Here is a 20,497-nt window from a genome sequence, read left to right as displayed (position 1 = left end):
TTAAGGAAGCTGAGAAGCTCCCTTCTCCCTCACTTCCTTTTATTTTTTGTGTTTTTTTTTACCTTTTTAGCTTCTCTCTCGCTTCTTATGTCGCTTTCGGTTCGCTTCTTAAGTCACTTCGAAGACGATTCTTGGTTTGCTTCTAAGTCGTCACATACTTCCTGCTTCCTAAAATTTTGGAAGCTCATCGCTTCCCGCATCGCTCAACTCTGGATTGTACCAATATTTGGCATTTGCAAGATGATGCCAGCTCCCAAACGAAGTGTAACGTATACTGAGCTTTTATATTTATCTCTACTAGGTCTACTGCAACCAAATTCTAGGACACGCAATCATATCATCCCTAATTCACATCTAAATTCGTAATCATTCAACCCAAAACCAAACTAGATCTGAACTGATCTATGGAGATTATGTTTAGATTTGATTGCCCATTTTCCTGTTTGCAGGAAGAAATAAAAATTTCATGCAAAAAGGAAGAAAAAAATTTAAAGCACAAAAGGGTTCCATAACCAAATGTACAAATAAAGCCACCCTGCTCACTACCGAACCTTAAACTCACGAGTGCCATGTCCTACCGGACCTAAATTTTCTGTAAAAATAGTAATCTGCAGTAGCAGCATATTTATCAACTATTAACAGAATGCCACCCAAAACATTTGAGTTATTGCATTTGACCCGGATACTTTATTCAATGCATTTAAAATACCTGCCTAAAATTTAAATATCATTTTTTATCATTTTTATGTAGAAAATCATGATGTTATCTTGTGGTCTTCGTTCACAGATCAACCATCAGAGCATTTTAGCCATTTGGATTGACTACACAAGGGTCCAAGTGTGCCTTTAAAATATAAACTAGGGTAAGTTACATATAGGTGCCTAATATATTGCAAATAAAGCAAATTTTCATTGTTCTAGGATTGTATAAGCATTATAGTGCGACGACCTAAGGATACTTTTCAAAAGATTAAAAAAATAAAATTCAAGAGGGTCGGGATGATCAATGACCGACCTGATCCACTGATTGCCAATCAAGGCCTCTCTTCCAGCACAAATAGATATACCGAACGTACCTACCTTGCTAATTAAGATTTCATAGAGCAAACTGAAATGCAGTGTGTATATTTATCTGATCTGATCGCTTATGACGGTTTAATATGGGATTCAGGTTGGATCAAGGATGAAAGGATCTAGAATTAATCAAACCCGAACTGTTATTCCTTTAAGTTTGGCTCGTAAGGATATATCTTGGTCCCTGCCAAACACGACCAGTTGACCTGATACCTGAGTATGTATGAGGTATCAACCCGACACGAACCCAAATAACCTGGTATGGGCATAAAAAAATGCTGAGCCAAATATTATTCGTGTGGACCGGAATCCTATCCAAGTAATATGTAGTTTACCTGAACCAAGTTATACCATTCAAAATGGTGCCTAGATTGGATAAAAAATTACAAGGATCCAGAAAGACCCTGATCCATGCCAAACCTGACTCATTGACAGCACTAAGCATGAGATATGACCCTGAGTTTGAAGGTTTTCATACGTTGTTTTGACACCGAGCAAAAAGAATTTTTGTTTCTCTGAAAGGAAATTATGATTTGGATCAACGATTTCAAAGAAAGAATTCAAATTCAGCTCACATGTGCTCTCTCAAACAAAGCAAGATTGAATCGGGAAGGAATCACGTACTCAAGGGAAATTGGCTCAAGGTAAGGCAACTTCTCGTAACGGCAACAAGGGTAAGGACGACCTGTCTATGACAAGGAATTTGACACAGGACGACCTGTCTATAATATTTCATTTTGAGCATAGATTTACTTGTTACCATTTTTTTTATACAGAATAGCGTAGGTTAGTTAATCAAAATATTTTCTTTGCTTGAGTAATCTAGATTAAGTTCTCGTAAAAACATGCCTAGCGTGAAGTCGTCCAACAGTCCGAACGGTCCTGTGTGATTCATTGATTCAACGCAGAACCGTTGGACGGTGTGGCTGCTGGAATCAACATCAAGATTCGATCAGTATAATATGCACGTAGCGCTATACCTCCAGCTACCAAACAACCTACACAGTCCACCCTGTTAAACGACTCACGTTGGTTCAATTGAGTAATGTCAGTTCACGCATAAACGTGACTCATATTAATAGATGGCATGCTTTGACTTTAGGTATTCAGCAAATGCATTAGTTTGATGCATGTATGCTGAACATCTTATTTTATTTTTTAGGTTAGTGCAATTAACAATTCAGTAGTCAAGTTAACGTAGTTTTTTTTTAATTTTGTTTTATTAATTAATGTGTTTTTGGCAATTGACGTTAAATTATTTTATAGGTTAGTGACTCATGTTAACTTTATTTTATAGATTAGGTTTTGACGTTTGTTTTAATTAGGTTAACGTATTAACAATACAAGGGAATTCATAGTACACAGGAAATAATTTAGCAGCTAGGTTTGTCATCTATTTAATATGGTTGTGCATTTTAGTAGTAGCTCTTTCTTTTATACATTACTTTATTAGTCATCTATTTAATATGGTTCTGCATTTTAGTAGTAGCTCTTTCTTTTATACATTACTTTATTAGTCATCTATAAGTAGTTTCATGCGTTATTTCATTAGTTGTACCTCATATGTCTTTCTAATATTTTGTTATTTCATTAGCTTATAGGGTGTTGCATTAGTTGGTTAGATCATAGGTTTGTTACACTACAAGAAAATAGGTTGTTAGCGACGGACGTTAGCGACGGAAAGATTCCGTCGCTAGTTAGCGACGGATTGGCGAGCGACAAATATTCGTCGCTATTATCACTGAATCTTAAGAAAGTAGCGACGGAAGATAGTTCGTCGCCTAGTCCGTCGCTAATTAGCGACGGATGTTGCGACAGATTGTTTTGTCGGTACGATCGCACCATTTACCGACGACGTTAGCGACGGAAACTAGTCCGTCGCTAACTAGCGACGGATGTGGCGACAGAATATAATCCGTCGCTATTTTCGTGAATTTGATTTTACGTTGGCTTAGCGACGGAATTAATCCGTCGCTAAGCCGTCGCTAACTTTCGAATAACCCTAATCCCAACCAGGTTTTCCTTTTCTTCTTTCGCTGCTCCTGCGCCGGTCCCGCTCCCGCCGTTCGCCGGTCCCGCTCCCGCCGTTCGCCGGTCCCGCTCCCGCCGTTCGCCGGTCCCGCCGTTCGCCGGTCCCACCGTCCGCCGGTCCCACCGTCCGCTGGTCCCACCGTTCGCCGCCCGGAGAAAGGTAACGCCCTCCCCCTCCCGTTTCCGGCAAGGGGTTAACCCCCTGCGTGCCGTTTCCGGCAGGGGGTTAACCCCCTCCCGGTTCACACAGGGGGTTAACCCCCTCCCGGTTCACACAGGGGGTTAACCCCCTGCCGTTTCCGGCAGGGGGTTAACCCCCGTTTTCACACAGGGGGTTAACCCCCTACCGTTTCTGGCAGGGGGTTAACCCCCTCCCGGTTCACATAGGGGGTTAACCCCCTGCCGTTTCCGGCAGGGGGTTAACCCCCATTTTCATGCAGAGGGTTAACCCCCTGCCGTTTCTGGCAGGGGGTTAACCTCCTCCCGGTTCACACAGGGGGTTAACCCCCTGTCGTTTCCGGCAGGGGGTTAACCCCCGTTTTGACGTAAGGGGTTAACCCCCTGCCGTTTTCGGCAGGGGGTTAACCCCCTTCCGGTTCACGCAGGGGGTTAACCCCCATTTTCAAGCAGGGGGTTAACCCCCTGCCATTTCCGGCAGGGGGTTAACCCCCTCCCGGTTCACAGGGGGTTAACCCCCTCCCGTTTCCGGCAGGGGGTTAACCCCCTTCCGGAAAACGGAGGGGGTTAACCCCCGCGTTTTTCGGCAGAGGGTTAACCCCCGCGTTTTCCGGAAGGGGGTTAACCCCCTGCATTTTTCGGCAGAGGACCCTTGCCCCTTGCCTTTCCGGTAGGGGGTCGACCCGGGCAGGGGGTCGACCCCCTGTCGGAACAGCAGGGGAGTCGACCCCTTGTCAGAACAGTTTTTTTTCCGTGGTGACTTCATTTTAAAAAATTGTTTTTTTGTGCAGATTTCTCAACGGAACCAACTCGTGCTCGGCCACCTGTGGTAAGTAAATGACAAAAACAATGCAAATCGGGTAAATACCCGTGGTGAGTAAGTGATGCAAACGTATCACATGTTATTTAATTTATTGAATGCAGCACTTTATTGTTCACACACTCACTTAGTTGTTGATATCTAGGACTGCTTTGTTGGAGTTCGGAGATCATGCTGAGCATGATTTTAATGTAGAAATATGGAAGTGTTCTTATTTTTGGAGTACGGAGTCCATGCTAAGCATGGTAGTAGTTAGTGAGATATTGAAGTGTGTTTGCTGCAGGTACATGTTTGCCATTTATTTGATATGAATGATTATGATGTATTGCAATATTTGATGTAATTGTATCCATGCTTGCATGTAGTTACTTTCAATTTGATTTTGACTTCCATGTTAAATTTTATAATAAAAGCATGCTTCAAATGATTGTATCATGTCATTAATAGTTTGCACATGAAAATATTAAGTTATCAATGCATGCATCAAAATTCTTGTTATTGTTTGACATAGTATATTGCATGATAAATTTGATATTTTCTTCATCGTCGCATTCTGATTGTTTTTTTCTTAATTCGTTAGGATACTATTCGTAACATCATACGACAGAATGACTGCAAACCGTGAATGGATGTACCGTAGGATAGTGGACAATGAGTTATCGCATGAATATATGGATGGTGTCGATAGTTTTATTGAATTTGCAACGGCGAGTGTCAGTACGGTAGATCCCACAGGTCGGATTAGGTGTCCCTGCAAGATTTGTAAGAATAATCGATTTGTAGAACCTCATGGCGTTAGACATCACCTATACAGGAAGGGTTTTGTGAGTGATTATCAGAACTGGGCGTTTCATGGAGAAGAATTTAGAAACGATTTTGATGCACGGGTGAATATGGTGCACGATAATCCATATACGAATTTGATATTTGATGCTGCAGGAACAGAACTGGGTTCTGCTATGAGTTCTAGTGATGTAAGAACTGTCGTAGATGAAGAATCACCAAACGATGCAGCTAGTAGATTTTATGATTTACTTAAAGATGCTGATGAGCCACTTTGGAACGGTTGTGAGAGTCACACTATCTTGTCTGCATTTCTTCAACTAATGAATTTGAAGTCCGAGTATAATTTGAGTCAATCATGTTTTGACCGTTTGTGCATGATTGTGAAGAGTATGTTGCCTAAAGATGAGAAATTGCCACAAAATTTCTATCGTGCGAAAGTTATGGTCAACGCTCTAGGTATGGGTTACAAAAAGATTGATGCTTGTCCAAATCACTGCATGTTGTATTTCAAGGAGCAGGAAAACGACATATCATGCCCGTCATGTGGGCATCCTCGGTTCAAGCCAAAGACAAGAGGCAATGGTAGCACGAGATCAAAGGAAGTTTCATACAAGTCGCTCCGCTACTTTCCTATCACTCCTAGATTGCAGCGATTGTATATGTCTTCAAAGACAGCTAAACACATGAGATGGCATGCAAATAAAGTTCGACACGATGAAAACAAGATCACGCATCCTGTTGACGCTGAAGCTTGGAAGCACTTTGATCGTACTCATCAGAACTTCGCAATGGAAGTGCGAAATGTTAGACTCGGTCTATGTACAGATGGATTTAATCCATTTGGGGGTAGATCAACTCCATACTCATGCTGGCCAGTATTTGTAACTCCATACAACCTTCCACCAAGCTTGTGTATGAAACGTCCAAATCTTTTCTTGTCTCTGTTGATCCCTGGTCCGACCTCACCTGGCCAAAATCTTGATGTATATCTAAGGCCATTGATTGATGAATTAAAAGTACTGTGGGATGACGGTGTTACCACGTATGATGCCCACAAAAAACAAAATTTCAACATGAAGGCCGCTGTTCTATGGACAATCAGTGACTTCCCTGCATATGGTATGTTATCTGGTTGGAGCACACATGGGAGGTTGGCTTGTCCGTACTGCATGGAGGATTCCAAAGCTTTTAGATTGAGGCATGGAAGGAAGCCTTGCTGGTTTGATTGCCATCGTCGATTTCTACCCAGCGATCATCCGTTCCGACGTCAAAAGAATGCATTTACAGCAGGCACAACTGAAATGGAAGGTCCATCCTCAAGATTGTCTGGCATAGAGATTTTAAGAAGATTGCGATACTTTCCAAATGTATTAACAGATGCCCGCAGTCCTACACCCTTCCGTGGATTTGGGAAGGAACACAATTGGATGAAAAAATCTATTTTTTGGGAACTACCGTATTGGCCGACCCTATTGATACGACATAATTTGGATGTGATGCATGTAGAGAAAAATGTGTTTGATAATGTGTTCAATACAGTAATGAATATTAAAGGAAAAACGAAGGATAATCCGAAGGCCCGTATGGATTTAAAATTAATATGTAAAAGACCAGAATTGGAACTCAAAGAGTATAATGGCAAAGTACTGAAACCAAAGGCGAAGTACGTGCTCGGACCTGATCAAATAAAACATGTATGTCAATGGTTGAGACAACTGAGATTTCCAGATGGATATGTCTCTAACATTGCTCGGGCTGTGAAGATTGACGATGGACAGTTATATGGGTTGAAGAGCCATGATTGTCATATCTTTATGCAACGATTGATACCCCTAGCATTCCATGATATGTTAGACAAACCTATATGGGGGGTATTGTCTGAGTTGAGCGGATTTTTCAGAACATTGTGCGCATCGGAGGTCATTGTATCAGATGTAAAGAATCTCGAGGACTCTGTCATCACCACTGTTTGTCTGTTAGAAAAGATATTTACGCCAGCATTTTTCGATGTTATGGAACATTTGATCATACATCTGCCATATGAACTAAGGGTTGGTGGCCCTGTGCAATATCGATGGATGTACCCATTTGAAAGGTATATGTTTTTTTATATTTGTCTCTTTAATGACAGATATTTAAAATTTGAAATGTATATTCTTGTCAGATGCATGTTCGACCTAAAAAAAAAGGTTCGTAATAAAGCAAGAGTAGAAGGCTCTATTTGTGAGGCGTACACTTTAGAAGAGATTTCAAATTTCTCATCTATGTACTTCGAACCTCATATTTCAACACGTTACACATGCCCGCCCCGTAACGATGATGGAGAACAAGTAACTGTAGCTGACAAGCTGTCGATATTTCAACGACTTGGGCATGCATTTGGTAGTTGCCGATCAAGGCTATTGACAGATCGAGAGCAAGATGCAGCACACATCTATATTCTTTTTAATTGTTCAGCGATCGACCCATACATCGAGTAAGTATATGTATATGCAACTCAATTATAAATCCTTTTATGTTCTATATGTGGATACATGGCTCGGTAATATAAGTATTTGTGGTTTGCAGACGATTTGATCTGGAGTTGCAAAGCAAAGTTTCACATCTCACTAATGCAGAAGTACAAAAAGAACGTGAAACTAAGTTTGTGGAGTGGTTGAAACAGTTGGTAAAGAAGCTAACATAAATTTTGTACTTATAAACAACACTAAGTTACTTAATTGATCGTGATCACAATAATTGTTTATGTCTGTGCGTAGGTTCGCCATGGTGATGTTAAAGATCAAGGAATATGTGATTTAGAAAATGGTCCGACCAAAGTTGTGCAATGCTACAACGGGTATATCGTAAATGGTTATCGATTCCATACAAAAGACTACGGTATAAACAAATCAACGATAAATAGTGGCGTGTGTGTCAAGGGTAGCAGCTACGGTGAAAATGAACATGATTAATACGGTGTTATAGAGGAAATAATGGAGTTGACTTACTTAGGCATGAATAACAGGGTTACGGTATTCAAGTGTCATTGGTTTGATCCAACTGCAACAAGACTCGACAAAGCTTCAGGCATTGTGGAGGTGAATCATAAATCCAGGTTTGGAACATATGAACCATTCATATTAGCCTCGCAAGCTCAACAAGTTTATTATACTTCATATCCGAGTATAAAAAAGTCAGATAGAAATGAATGGTGGGCAGTTTGCAAGGTGAAATCCAAACTATACCCCGAGTATGATCAGTTACAAGAAGATGAGTTAGCTGAAGACAGTGATTACTATCAATCAGATGATGTCTGTGACTTCGCTTATGGTCACGATGTTGCGCATGATATGCATGTCATATCTCCATTGGCTGATGAAACATTCATAGAGGAATGTGATCCAAATGATGTACCAAGTGGATGGGCAAACAATGAAGAAGAAGAAGAAGAAGAAGAAGAAGAAGAAGAAAGTCAAACTAGTGACGAGGAAGAATTCTCAAGCTAGTGAAAAAAATCTTATACTACAAACCTCTATTTAAATGCATTGTAATACTTGATGTGAGTTGTATTGCAATACTTGGTGTGAATGATTAAAAATTTTATTTCAATGTATTGTAATACTTGATACGAATGATTCGAATGCATTGTAATTTATCTGAATGTATTATAATTTATGCAATTAACGAATGATTTGAATTAGTGCAATACTTGATGTCAATGATTTGAATTATTTGAATGCATTGCAATGCTTGATGTGAATGACTTGAATGCATTGTAATACTTGATGTGAATTATTTGAATGTATTGTATGACATATGTTATTTGTTAGAATATGGTTCGTGGAGGTTATAGTGGTCGCTCATCCAGTAGTAGCCAGGCTCAACCTTCATCTTCACGGGCTCCTGTGATAGGTATATCATATAACTAATTAGATGCTTGATTAGTTCAAATGCACATTCTGAGAACTTGGTGTGTATTTTTTTACAGATGATGTTGCGCCTGTATACGACCCACCACAGCCAACACAGGAAACAGGGTCTTCACAGGCTGGCACAAGAAGACTCATTCGAATAGTGTATATCGATAATCGATCGTAAGTATTTTGTTTTCAATTATTGCATATCTTTTAAATATTTTATATTGATATTTACTGTGTAACAATTCATGTGCAGCACGAGGTTTGAGCCACAAGAAGTAGTACGGGAGATTAGGAATTCACTTCTTCAACATCTACCAGGACCAGTTGCTCAATGGAAAGAGTACCCAAAGGAGGTATTAGACAGATTGTGGTCCTCATTCATGGTATACAGTTGTTCCTCATAGTTAATGTGTTTCATATTTAATTTATTTAAGCAATGTCTACTAACTTTCTGAAAATATTTGTAGGCTTCGAATCGCTTTGCAACTACGGTGGAAGAAAATGATGCAAGGAAGGTGTGGCAGAAGGTGGCTGCCAATCGATTTGCAGACATGCTGCACACTATGAAGACTGCAGCAAAAAAAGCATCTGGCGTAGTAGATGATCCATTACTGTGGAAGGGCCATGGTCCTATTACTATCAGGAGAGATTACTGGGATGAAATGTGCGATATGTGGGCGGGAGATGCATTTAAAAATCGCTCTGCGAAGGCTTCACAAAATCGATCGAAGATGCCCGAAGCCCATCTACACACAGGTGGATCTAAGACATTTGGGAGCCACCTAAAGAAAATAGTAACTCATCAATATATAATATTAATTTTATAAGTATAGTTGCAAATTTGTGTACTAAATCTTTTGTCATTTAACTTCGCAGGAAGCAGAAAAAGGAGGCAGTGTACCATATAAGGATGTGTTTGTAGAAACACATAAACGGAAGACCACGGGAGTCTTCGTATCAGAGAAGGCGAGAACGACAACGGTATGTATTAATTCTATTAATAATCATTGCAATATATATGCAAGTCATCATAATGTTATCATTAATTATTAATGAATACTTTAAACATTATTTTGTAGGAGGCATATGAGCAACAAATGGTAGAGCGATATGGTGAAGACGCTACTCAGCATCCATCATTTGATCCTACAGCATGGGTGACTGCAGCAGGTGAACCCAAAAAAGGTCGCGTGTTCGGGTTTGGGAGTAATATGAACACTTCACCAGTTATTGGTTCTTCCAGTTACGGCTCACCAACTTCTTGCGCCGACATAAGCTCCAAGCAGCCGACTATTCTTTCCGGTGATGATGTACGCGAGATCATTAATGAATCACTGAATAACTACTTCCAATACACCGTCGCCCCCTTTCTCCGAAATGAGATCAAGGCCGCTGTTCAGGATAGGGGATCTTCGATTCCAGGTCCCTCTCAGGTATAATCACATATATAGTTTTTTTGACTATCTTAAAGCACATCTGAGCATGGTAGAATCACATATAGAGTTTTTCTAGATGCCTTAGAACACATATGAACATGCTATAATCACATATTCAATTTTTTTACTGCCTTAGCACACATATGAGCATGATAGAATCACATATATATATATTTAACTTTTTGTCTGTCTTAGAGCACATATGAGCATGATAGAATCACATATAAAGTTTTTTTGATTGCATTAGAACACATAAGCATGCTATAATCACATATTCAGTTTTTTTACTGCCTAAGAACACATATGAGCATATTATAATCACATATTCTGTTTTTTGACTGCCTTAGCACACATATGAACATGCTATAATAACATATAGAGTTTTTTAACTGCCTTAGAACACATATGAACATGTTATATATCATTTATGATAGAATCACATATAAAATTTTTGGCTTTGCCTGCCTTAGAGCACATATGAGCATGCTATATTCACATATTCAATTTTTTTACTGCCTTAGCACACATACGAGCATGATCGAATCACATATATAGTTTTTTGCTTGCCTTAAAGCACATCTGAGCATGGTAGAATCACATATAGAGTTTTTTTATATGCCTTAGAACACATATGAACATGCTATAATCACATATTCAATTTTTTGACTGCCTTAGCACACATATGAGCATGATAGAATCACATATAGAGTTTTTTTATTGCCTTAGATCACACATGAGCACATGATAGAATCACATATAGTGTGTAATTTATTTCATTATATTTTGTTTATCAATACTGACTGTTCTTTTCTTGTGTAGGCTGCTAGCGATAATCAGGGTAGTGGAGCTGAAGGGACAGATAAAGACAATGAACAAGAAGACGCACAAAATCTTGGCGATGATTAGAGGACTGTGTTGAAGAAGTTCTATTTTTTTTATTTTTCCTAATTGTAATTGTTGAATTGTAAATAATTAAACTTCTTAGTTTTAAGGTGGAACGATTAATTATTATAGATACTTGTTATATGAATTTTTTTGTGTGGTTTGTTTTTTATTTACAGGAAATATAAATTGTACAGGAAATATAAATTGTACAGTTCTCCGTAATTAATTTTTAAATAAAATTTTTTTGATTTTTTTTCGTTTTTGCGACGGATTAGCGACGGATGATTCCGTCGCTATTCATATTAATCTAGCGACGGCTTAGCGACGGAATTAAATCCGTCGCCACGCCGTGGTCGCCGTTTAGTACCGGCGGATTGGCGACGGAATATAGCGCTCGTTATTCCGTCGCAATTAGCGACGGACTTGGCGACGGAATAATTCCGTCGCCAGTTAGCGTCGAAATATTCGCGACGTAAGCATACTGTCGCCGCGTTGTCGCTAATCCGTCGCTAACATGGTTAGCGACGGATTAGCGACGAAAGGTGGTCGTCGCTAATCTACTGCTCTGTTGTAGTGTTAGTTCATTAATTGTTTAGTCATACATTCTACTTTATTAACATGTTTTCTTTAATAGTAATTGATAGTATATGTTGTTGCATTTTATTAGTTATTTTATTTTATTAATGGTTCATTTCATTAGTTGTCTATTAATTAGTTGTTAGTTCATAGATTAATTCATTTATACAATTTAATGTCTCAGATTTAATTAGTTCTACATTCAATTTCAAGTAGCATAGTTAGTTTATGAATTTGTTACGCAAGTTGTTAGGTAGTTTCACTAATTTGTCTTTTAGTAGGTTGTTATTAGATATGTGTTTTTGTTGATTTTTATTTAATTAAGTGTTAGTTTTTGTCTAGTTTTTGTTCATTTGTGCTTCGTTTTGTGTTTGTGATTTCTACAGGAAGCGATTGGACGTGCGGTGAGCCCCTTTTTGTGCCCTCAAGGAGCCCTTTAGTAAACCATATAAAAGTGTTCAAACTAATTACCTAAAGGGTACACAGGGCAAGGATAAAGAGAATCAAATCAATCAAGAAGGGACAAGAAGACTCGAGCACTGAAGACCTTTTCTTTTAGTTTTAGATTAGGCTTTTATTTTATTTTTATTTCAATTATTTGGGTTTGTAATAAGGTTGTTAATTATTGTTTAAAGTCCTCCGCAGAGGGATGCACTCTCTTCCCTTATTAATTCAATTAATTAATTTGTATTTTTTGGCAATAAAGAGTAGTCAGATTGTGTGTTGAATACAAAGTATTCCCGTTTCCTGAGATCAACCCAGAGTCCACCACTCATGCGAGCCGATTTTTATATTTTTGGTGTATGGCTTTCACTTGATTTTAATTAAAAATATTGTTTAAAAGTGTTTTCATAAAACTCACACCATTTTTCAATCCAAAAAGATCCCTCACGCTATTGTTGCCCTGACTATAGCCGATATTCAAGGCTCATAATGGTTTTCAGACACCAGTATTAGTGCTCACATGACAAGTAATATTTGTAAGTTGATTAATCTAAAAGGATATGTTTGTCATGACTGTGTTATGGTGAAAAACGGAGAAAAACTAAATATTTCTCATATTAGTGACACCCAAATTGCTCATCACCCTTGAGAAATCTTTTATATATCCCAGAAATAAAAAATAAAAAATAAAAAATAAAAAATAAAAATAAAAAGATTTTTTATATATCAACCAACTTACTACATATTTGCCATGTGTTTGAATTTTCTGCTTTTGGTTGTGTTACAAAGGATAAGGCAACGGATCCAGTAGTGGCGACAGGGAATAGAAAAGGAAGCCTCTACACGTTGGAGCAAGGGCATTCAGCTTATTTTGCAAATTGATTCAAGCGCACCATTGGGGAAAAATGACACAAACGTCTTGGGCATCCCAACATTGGTAAAGTTTGTCTCTTAAAGAAGAAGAATTTCTTTTATTTTTCTGAGGACAACAATAAAAAGTTTTTTTGTTCTAGTTGTCAACTTGAAAAATTGTCTAAGATTCCTTTCGAAAAGTCTGAAAGTAGAAGTCTTGAACCTCTTGCCAAAACATATTTCAAATTATGGGGACCCGCGCCTATCCTATCGAGACAAAATTATCGATATTATGTTGTTTTTATTGACAATTTCTCTCATTTTATCTGGTTTTATCCTATGAAAAAAAAATCTAATTTTTTTATTGTTTCAAACACTTTCATAAACTTGTTGAGAAACAATTTGAGAAAAAAATCAAGTTTTTCAGTCCGCACGGTGAGTATATCAACAGCATTTTTATCAAGTATTTAGATGATTTCGGAATCAAAGATCAAATTTCAAGTCCTAAGACTACCGAGCAAAAGGAGGTGTCTAAACGAAAGGATAGAAATGTTATCGAATTAGGTCTCATTATGATTTTTTATGCCAACTTATCAAAAAGATTTTGTGTTGAGGCTTTCTCTACCGTGTGTTTTTAATAAACCGATTACATTCATCGTCTTTGAAAAATGAATCACCTTATTTCAAACTTCACTGTATTCAGCCTGATTATTCATTTTTTTGTGTTTTTGAAAGTCAATGTTTTCTCTATTTGTGCGATTATTACAAAAATAAATTTGTACTCATGACTTTAGCATGTGTTTTCTTGAGATATAGCGTTTATTATAAAGGTTACAAGTGCATGTACGAAAATATATATCTCTTGACATGTTTATAACGAATTCAGTTTACCATTTCAAGAACTTGGTTTTCTTTTTAAAAATGACAATGTTGAGGGGGGGGCTTAGTTCTTATCCTGGTTCGTATGATGATGCCACTAACAAAAATGACAACAACAACAACGATTCTAATGTTGACATTAGGCCTTCATGTCCTAAAAATCAAGATTGTTGAACTAAATCTCACAACATTTGTTAAAGTGTTGTCCATAATAATTCTATCCATAACAGTTGTGAACACACGGCTGAAAATGGGTCACAACAGCCACAAGAATCGATCACAAGTCATGTTGTCCACGATAATGTTGTTCATAGCAGTTGTGAACACGCGACTGAAAATGAGCTACAACAACCACAAGAGTATGCCATGCCTGATCAAAGTGAGGGTCAAGGCATTACTCGCGAAATCAGTAAAACATTGGCACCTTCGAATGAACTCAATGCCAATGCGAATGTTCAAACTCGGGTCAACATTGCTAACAATTAAGCACCAGCCTCTCAATCAGAGATTGGCCGTAATCACAACACCAACTATGAGAATCAGGTTCTCTCACTAGGTCCATGCATGAGATTTTTAAATGAAATCTCAAGCACCTTTGATTGCATGACCAAGTAACCACCATTCCTAAGGAACCACGGAACGTTAAGGCTGCTCTCTCTCATTCAAGATGAAAGGCAGCCATGGATAAAGAGATGGAGCCAACTATACTTAGGATCTTATTTCAAAGAGAGCCAATGATAATGTTGTAGGCTCAAAGTGGGTCTACAAGGTTAAGTTAAAACCTGATGGGCCCTTGATCGTTTCAAAGCTTGTCATGTTGCGCGAGGTTTTACTCAAATTAAAGGCATAGTTTTCTATGAGTTATTCACTCTTGTTATAATACCTAAGAGTATTAGAACTGTCCTTATTGTTGTTACTGTCAAAAGGTGGGACATTCCCCAACTTGACATTAAAAATGCTTTTCTTCACGGGATTTTGAAAGAAGTTCTCATGAAACAGCCCCAAGGATCTGAAAATGTCAACAATCCACAGCATGTTTGCAAATTAAAAATGACCCTCTATGAGCTCAAGCCTCAAGGGTCTAGTTTCATAGGCCAAGTGTTTTTCTTGCAAACTTAGGTTTTCTTTGTAGTACGGCTGATCCATCAATGTTTTTTTAGTCATAGAAGTTGTGAAACTCTTATTTTTCTCATATACATCGATGATATGATACTAATGGGGAGCAGTACCTTGCTTATAAAAGGATTTATTGAAAAAATTGAGTAGGAGATTTGGGACGTCATCGTTTTTTTAGGTATTAAAGTCAACTACAATGACCAAGGAATGTTCTTATGTCAAAAAAAAATATGCCAAGGATCTTTTGGAGTAGGCACAAATGCAAGATTGTAAGGCCATTGCTAATCTTATGGCCCCAAAACATCAATCTATTCTCATTGAAAAATTCCATTATCCTACTATGTACAAAAGTGTAGTGGGTGCTTTGCAGTATTTGACCATTACACAACCCAAAATATCCTTCAGTGTTAATTATGTTAGCAAGTTCATGCATAATCCCACAATTGATCATTTTCAAGCTATTAAACGGATTCTCAGATATGTCAAAGAAACTGTAGACTTTGGGTTGCGTATATTAAAGCAAAGCACATTGTATTTACATGCTTTTTCTGATGCGGATTGGGTTGGATGCCCAGACACTAGACGATCTACCACTGGCTTCTTTGCTTTAATTGGCAGCAATCTCTTTGCATGGAGTGCTATGAAGCAAAGTACAGTGGCTCAATCTAATTCCAAAGTTAAATATAGATCCATGGCCTCCGTTGTTTCAAAAGTCACATGGATATCCTTCATTCTTCAGGATATAGAGAATCCTTTATTCAATGTGCCACTTTTTCATTGTGATAACATCTCCACATGTCAGCAAATCCGCTTTTTCAAAACCTAACCAATCACATTCAAATTGTTTTAACCATGTTCATGAAAAAGTCGTTCAAGAAACTTTGGTCACTAAGTATGTTTCATCAAAACAACAACTTGCAGACATATTCACCAAGCCTTCAACTTCATTGCTCTACAAGACAAACTCAGCCTCTGTACTCAACATCGTTTGAGGGGGAGTAATAAGATCACTTCAATTTTGGAAAGTGTTTTGGATTGGGATCAACAATTTCAAGGAAAAAATTCAAATTCAGCTGAGACATAGGAACGTGCTCACATGTGCTTTCTCAAACAAAGCATAATTGAATCTGAAAGGAATCACACGCAAAGAAAATTGGCTCAAGATAAGGCAACTTCTCACAATGGCAACAAGAGTAAGGAGGACCTATCTATGGCAAGGAATTTGACACAAGGTAAGGCCAGTTCTCACCATAGCAGTAAAGGTAAGGATGAGCTCACTATGGCAAGCTCTCACGATTGCAGCAAAGCTAATAATGAGCTCATTATGGCAAGCTCTCACAATGGTAAAGCCAGCTCTCACCATGACAACAAAGCTAAAGCCAGTTATCACCATAGCATCAAAGGTAAGGATGAGCTCACCATGGCAAGCTCTCACGATGGTAAGGCCAGCTCTCACTATGGCAGCAAAGCTAATAATGAGCTCATCATGACAAGCTTTCACGATGGTAAAGTCAGCTCTCACCATGGCAACAAAGCTAATGATGAGCTCACTGTGGCAAGTAGGGATGGCAGTGGACCGGGGCGAGGGACAGGGTCTCCACCCCCGCCCCGTCTAAAAAATTCAACCTCCAGCCCCGGTCCATCCCCGTGGTGGGGGGGACTTTGGACCTCCACCCCCGCCCCATCTCAAAATACTAATCCCCGTCCCCACCCCCGCCTCGTCCCCGTCCCCACCCCCGCCCCACCCTCGCCTTGTTCCCAATCCCCGCCCCACCTCCGCCTCCACCTCCGCAATTTTACCCACGCAAGAACGACCATGCACCAGACACCATGGCTTCGCGCATCTAATCCGCAAAGAATGGAACAGAAGCGGGTGAAGCAAAACCAAGCGACATAAGTTTGGGGTTTTTCGATGTTTCGGCCGATCGATCCGATCAATCGGTAAGATGATAGAGGAACCAAAGGTGGGAGAAGAGCAAATAGAAATAGCAAAGGAAACCAACGACGGTGATCAAAATCGAGGAGGAGAGAAAAGGATACCTGCGAGTACGTGGTTGAGGGCGACGCCGATGCTAGACGACAGCGGGGATGTGATTGGTGTCTCCGTAAGCAAAGATGGAGACAGAGCCCCTGTAGTCCATTTAGGCGAGGGCAGAGCTTATGTTCTGGGCGATGGTGTGGGGGTCAGCTCCGCCCCCGCCCCATTGTGGTTTGGCATCTTCCAAAAGCTCGACGTCGAGGACTTGCTGCTGAGCGTGCCGCTGGTTTGTCGCCCCTGGAGTGCCGCATCCCTCAACCCTCTTTGTTGGACCTCGCTCGACCTCCACGCATGGGAGTGCCTCTTCCGTAGGTTCTTCCCCCAAGGATCAACCCGGATCGTCCTCAACTTCGTGAAGCTCCTCAGGTTCGTCGTCGACCGCAGTCGCGGAAACCTCAAGTTCATCGTCTTCCCCAAGCGCGATGTCACCGATAGGATCCTGCTCTACGTCGACAGAGTTGGAGTGAGGGAAGAAGGAAGGAAGGAGGGAGAGATGGCATCGGCCAACAGTGGTCAACGGCCCAGCTCTAATGAGAATGCAGATGGGGAAGGAAAAGAGGCGACAACTCCGACGGATAAAACATAGGGTTAGGGTTTATTTTTTGATTCAAGGTCTCTTAGAGTCTTAGTAATATGGGGCGGGGCGGGGCGGGGCGGGGCGGGGCGGAGCGGGGTGGGGCGGGGGAAAGTGTCGGTCCATCCCCGCACGGGGATGAATTTTAACCTTCATCCCCGCCTCCATCCCCGTTTCATGCCCTCTATCCCCGGTCCAAACAGGGCGAGGCGGGAGCCGCTTTCCCCCGGTCCACTGCCATCCCTAGTGGCAAGCCTTCACGTTGGCAAGAATGAAAGCAAGCAAACAAGGGTGTCTCACAAGGTAAGACTGATGCATTCAAGGGAATCAAAGAGACAACTAGTGCCAACATTGCCAACGTGTGGCCATCACAAATTAAGGAAATGAAGACACGTCTAAGGCAATTCCGCATGTTTTTCATAATGGCAGTGATGATGATGAAGAAGTCGATAATCAAGGATCAATGTCCTTGCCTTTTAAATTTTTTATTCTTGATCTTACTCAGTTCAGTTTGTATAAAACATATGAGAGAACTGATGAATAGATTAAGGTAGAGAGAGACTTTCAGATCATGGACGTAGGTCACATCGATAAAACCACGGTGTGTGCTTGTTGTGCTTCTTCTCCTCTCTCCATCGTTTTCTTTAGTATGGTCATGATTTTTGGAAGCCCAACCCTGAACAATGTCTTTAGATCAATGCACAAAGTTGGTAAATGTTCATCTGGATCAAGAATTTATTTTTCGTGGAGGATTTGAATCCATCAAGAAATGAAACAATTCACTGTTTACTATTATTAAACTATAGTCGAGCTCCTTCATCCCTCTATCCCCCAATCAACTTCCTAACCTCTGCTCCATCCCATCTGCCTATCGATGCATACATATTTGACAACAATACATAGTCCCCACTTTGATCTGGTCTGAGTTTCAAAAGCTTTTTCGTCCCCGTGAATCCTGCACGCACCAAGAAGGGTCCTCCAGATGATCGGATTATGTCATCCCCTCTATGAAGTCGATGGCCTCTTTCAGGAGCCCAGACCTGCCAAGGATGTCCACCATACAACCATAGTGCTTGATGTTCGGTTCGATTCTGTACTCGTTTCTCATAAGGTCGAACCATCGACGGCCCTCCTCTACCTTGCCTGCATGACTGCAAGCAGCAAGAACACCAACAAACGTGATCTCATTGGGTCTAATTATCATTCCTCCTCTTTGCTTCTCCTGAAACTGAGAGAGGGCCTCTTCAGCATGCCCATGAAATGCCAAACCCCCGATGATCGAGTTCCAGGAAAAAACGTCTCATTCGCGCATCTCCCGGAACACTCTCACTGAATCCTTTACGCTTCCACACTTGGCATACATGTCTATGAGAGCATTGCCCAGAACGACGCTCAATCCATTCACTGCAGCGCCTTCTAGCGGGGCGCGAATCCTCTCCCCAATGTCTAACGCGCCGGCATCGACGCAAGCTGACAGCAGGCTCAACATGGTAACCTCATCAGAAGTCTCCCCCGCCCGCTGCATCTCCTCAAACAGCTCCAATGCTCGACCGTGTTCCCCACGCAGCACGTAGCCGAAAATTATCGCGTTCCATGACACGACGTCCCTCAGAGGGATGTCGTCGAATAATCGGCGCGTCGATTCCATGTTGCCGCACTTCGAGTACGCGGTGACCATGACGTTCCAGGAGATCAAATCTCTGCCCCGCATCCTATCAAACAATTCACGTGCATCCTCTATCCTTCCCCTCCTCGCGTACCCGACGATGAGAGCCGACCAAGCGACGACGTCTCTTTCAGACATTTGACCAAACAGTTGGCGGGCAGCCTCTAAACTGTCGCAACTCGCTGCAGGTGGATGAGGGTGAACACATCGGACTGAAACCCGAATTTTATAATGCGACCATGCACCTGATTCCCCATGGAAACCGTCGAGACCCGCGAACACGCCTTGAGCAGGAAGGGGAAGGGGAAGCTGTCGGGCTTCACGGAGGATTTCTCCATGTGGGTGTAGAGCAGAATGGCCTCGAGGGGGCTTGAACTCTGAGAGAACCCTCAAATAATGGCATTCCAGATGAAGACGTCCCGGTGCGAGACGTGGTCGAAGATCTTCCGGGCATAGTCCATGCTCCCGGGGATGGTCACGGCAGAGGAGAAGACGAGTTCCCGCAGCGCAGAGGCGTCTCTGTTGAACCTGTGCACCACCATGTGAGCGTGCATCTGTTTCAGCAAACAAATAGGTGCCATAATTGCTTGACAAGTCTTTAAGAAAATCAAGAAGAAATTCCAAATGTATTAATGATGATCTCCAACGTCCTTTACTGATAACTTTTCATGGAAACGTTGAATAAATAATATTTACCTATCCCTTAAAGTGTTTCATGTGCTTAATCTCTTGTTCTCGTTAATCCGTCATTCAGCTCATGTATTTTATTCCCAAAAAAAAAAAAATTATAGTCAATGTGAACAATAAATGTTGTTGGGTTTTTAAAAATAATAATAAATGCTGATGATAAATATTGTTAACTTTAATATCTAACTGACGCTATTTATTGTCGCCTTAAAATAAAATTGACCATGTTATTTATCGTCGGTTAAGTAACATAACTAACAATATTTGTCATCATCTATTTAAAAATATATAATTTTTTCAATATAAATATGACAATAATTATCATTATCTTTAATATAAAACTGATAATAAATATCATTGTTAATATTAAAAAGAATCGATGATATTTATCATTGGCGTGAGATAATAAAGCCAACGATATTTATCATCAATTTTACTTATCATATGCGACAATTTAATTTACTATTGACTTTAATTAATTTAAGTGACAATATTTATCAACGATTTTAACTAGTAAAGCCAATGATAATTATCATCGTCTCTAATTTCTATTA

At 40.2% G+C, this 20,497-nt stretch overlaps 1 protein-coding gene and 1 pseudogene across 1 annotated transcript; one reads left to right on the top strand and one right to left on the bottom strand.

The window, feature by feature from the left end:
* The first annotated feature begins 9,999 nt into the window (after positions 1-9,999).
* On the top strand, positions 10,000-11,357 carry LOC149816222 (uncharacterized). Its single transcript, XM_089988018.1, has 2 exons — positions 10,000-10,223; positions 11,046-11,357. The coding sequence occupies exons 1-2, from the start codon at positions 10,002-10,004 to the stop codon at positions 11,130-11,132; spliced, it is 309 nt and encodes a 102-aa protein (XP_089844144.1). The 5' UTR covers positions 10,000-10,001; the 3' UTR covers positions 11,133-11,357.
* Positions 11,358-18,372: 7,015 nt separating this feature from the next.
* On the bottom strand, positions 18,373-19,394 carry LOC149816221 (pentatricopeptide repeat-containing protein At5g15300 pseudogene; annotated as a pseudogene).
* Positions 19,395-20,497: the final 1,103 nt, after the last annotated feature.

The sequence above is a fragment of the Nuphar pumila genome, chromosome 14, assembly GCF_984573655.1.
Source record: "Nuphar pumila chromosome 14, dmNupPumi1.hap1.1, whole genome shotgun sequence".
Classification (NCBI taxonomy): Eukaryota; Viridiplantae; Streptophyta; class Magnoliopsida; order Nymphaeales; family Nymphaeaceae; genus Nuphar; species Nuphar pumila.
Note: the sequence above shows the minus strand (reverse complement) of the source record. Positions and strands in the feature narration are given on the sequence as shown.

What these genes read in the sequence shown, in the direction of transcription:
- LOC149816222 (XM_089988018.1), top strand. Translation starts at nt 10,002, where the DNA reads ATGAACACTTCACCAGTTATTGGTTCTTCCAGTTACGGCTCACCAACT. An exon ending in CGATTCCAGGTCCCTCTCAG is followed by an intron (nt 10,224 to 11,045) that starts GTATAATCACAT and finishes TTTCTTGTGTAG; the next exon opens with GCTGCTAGCGATAATCAGGG.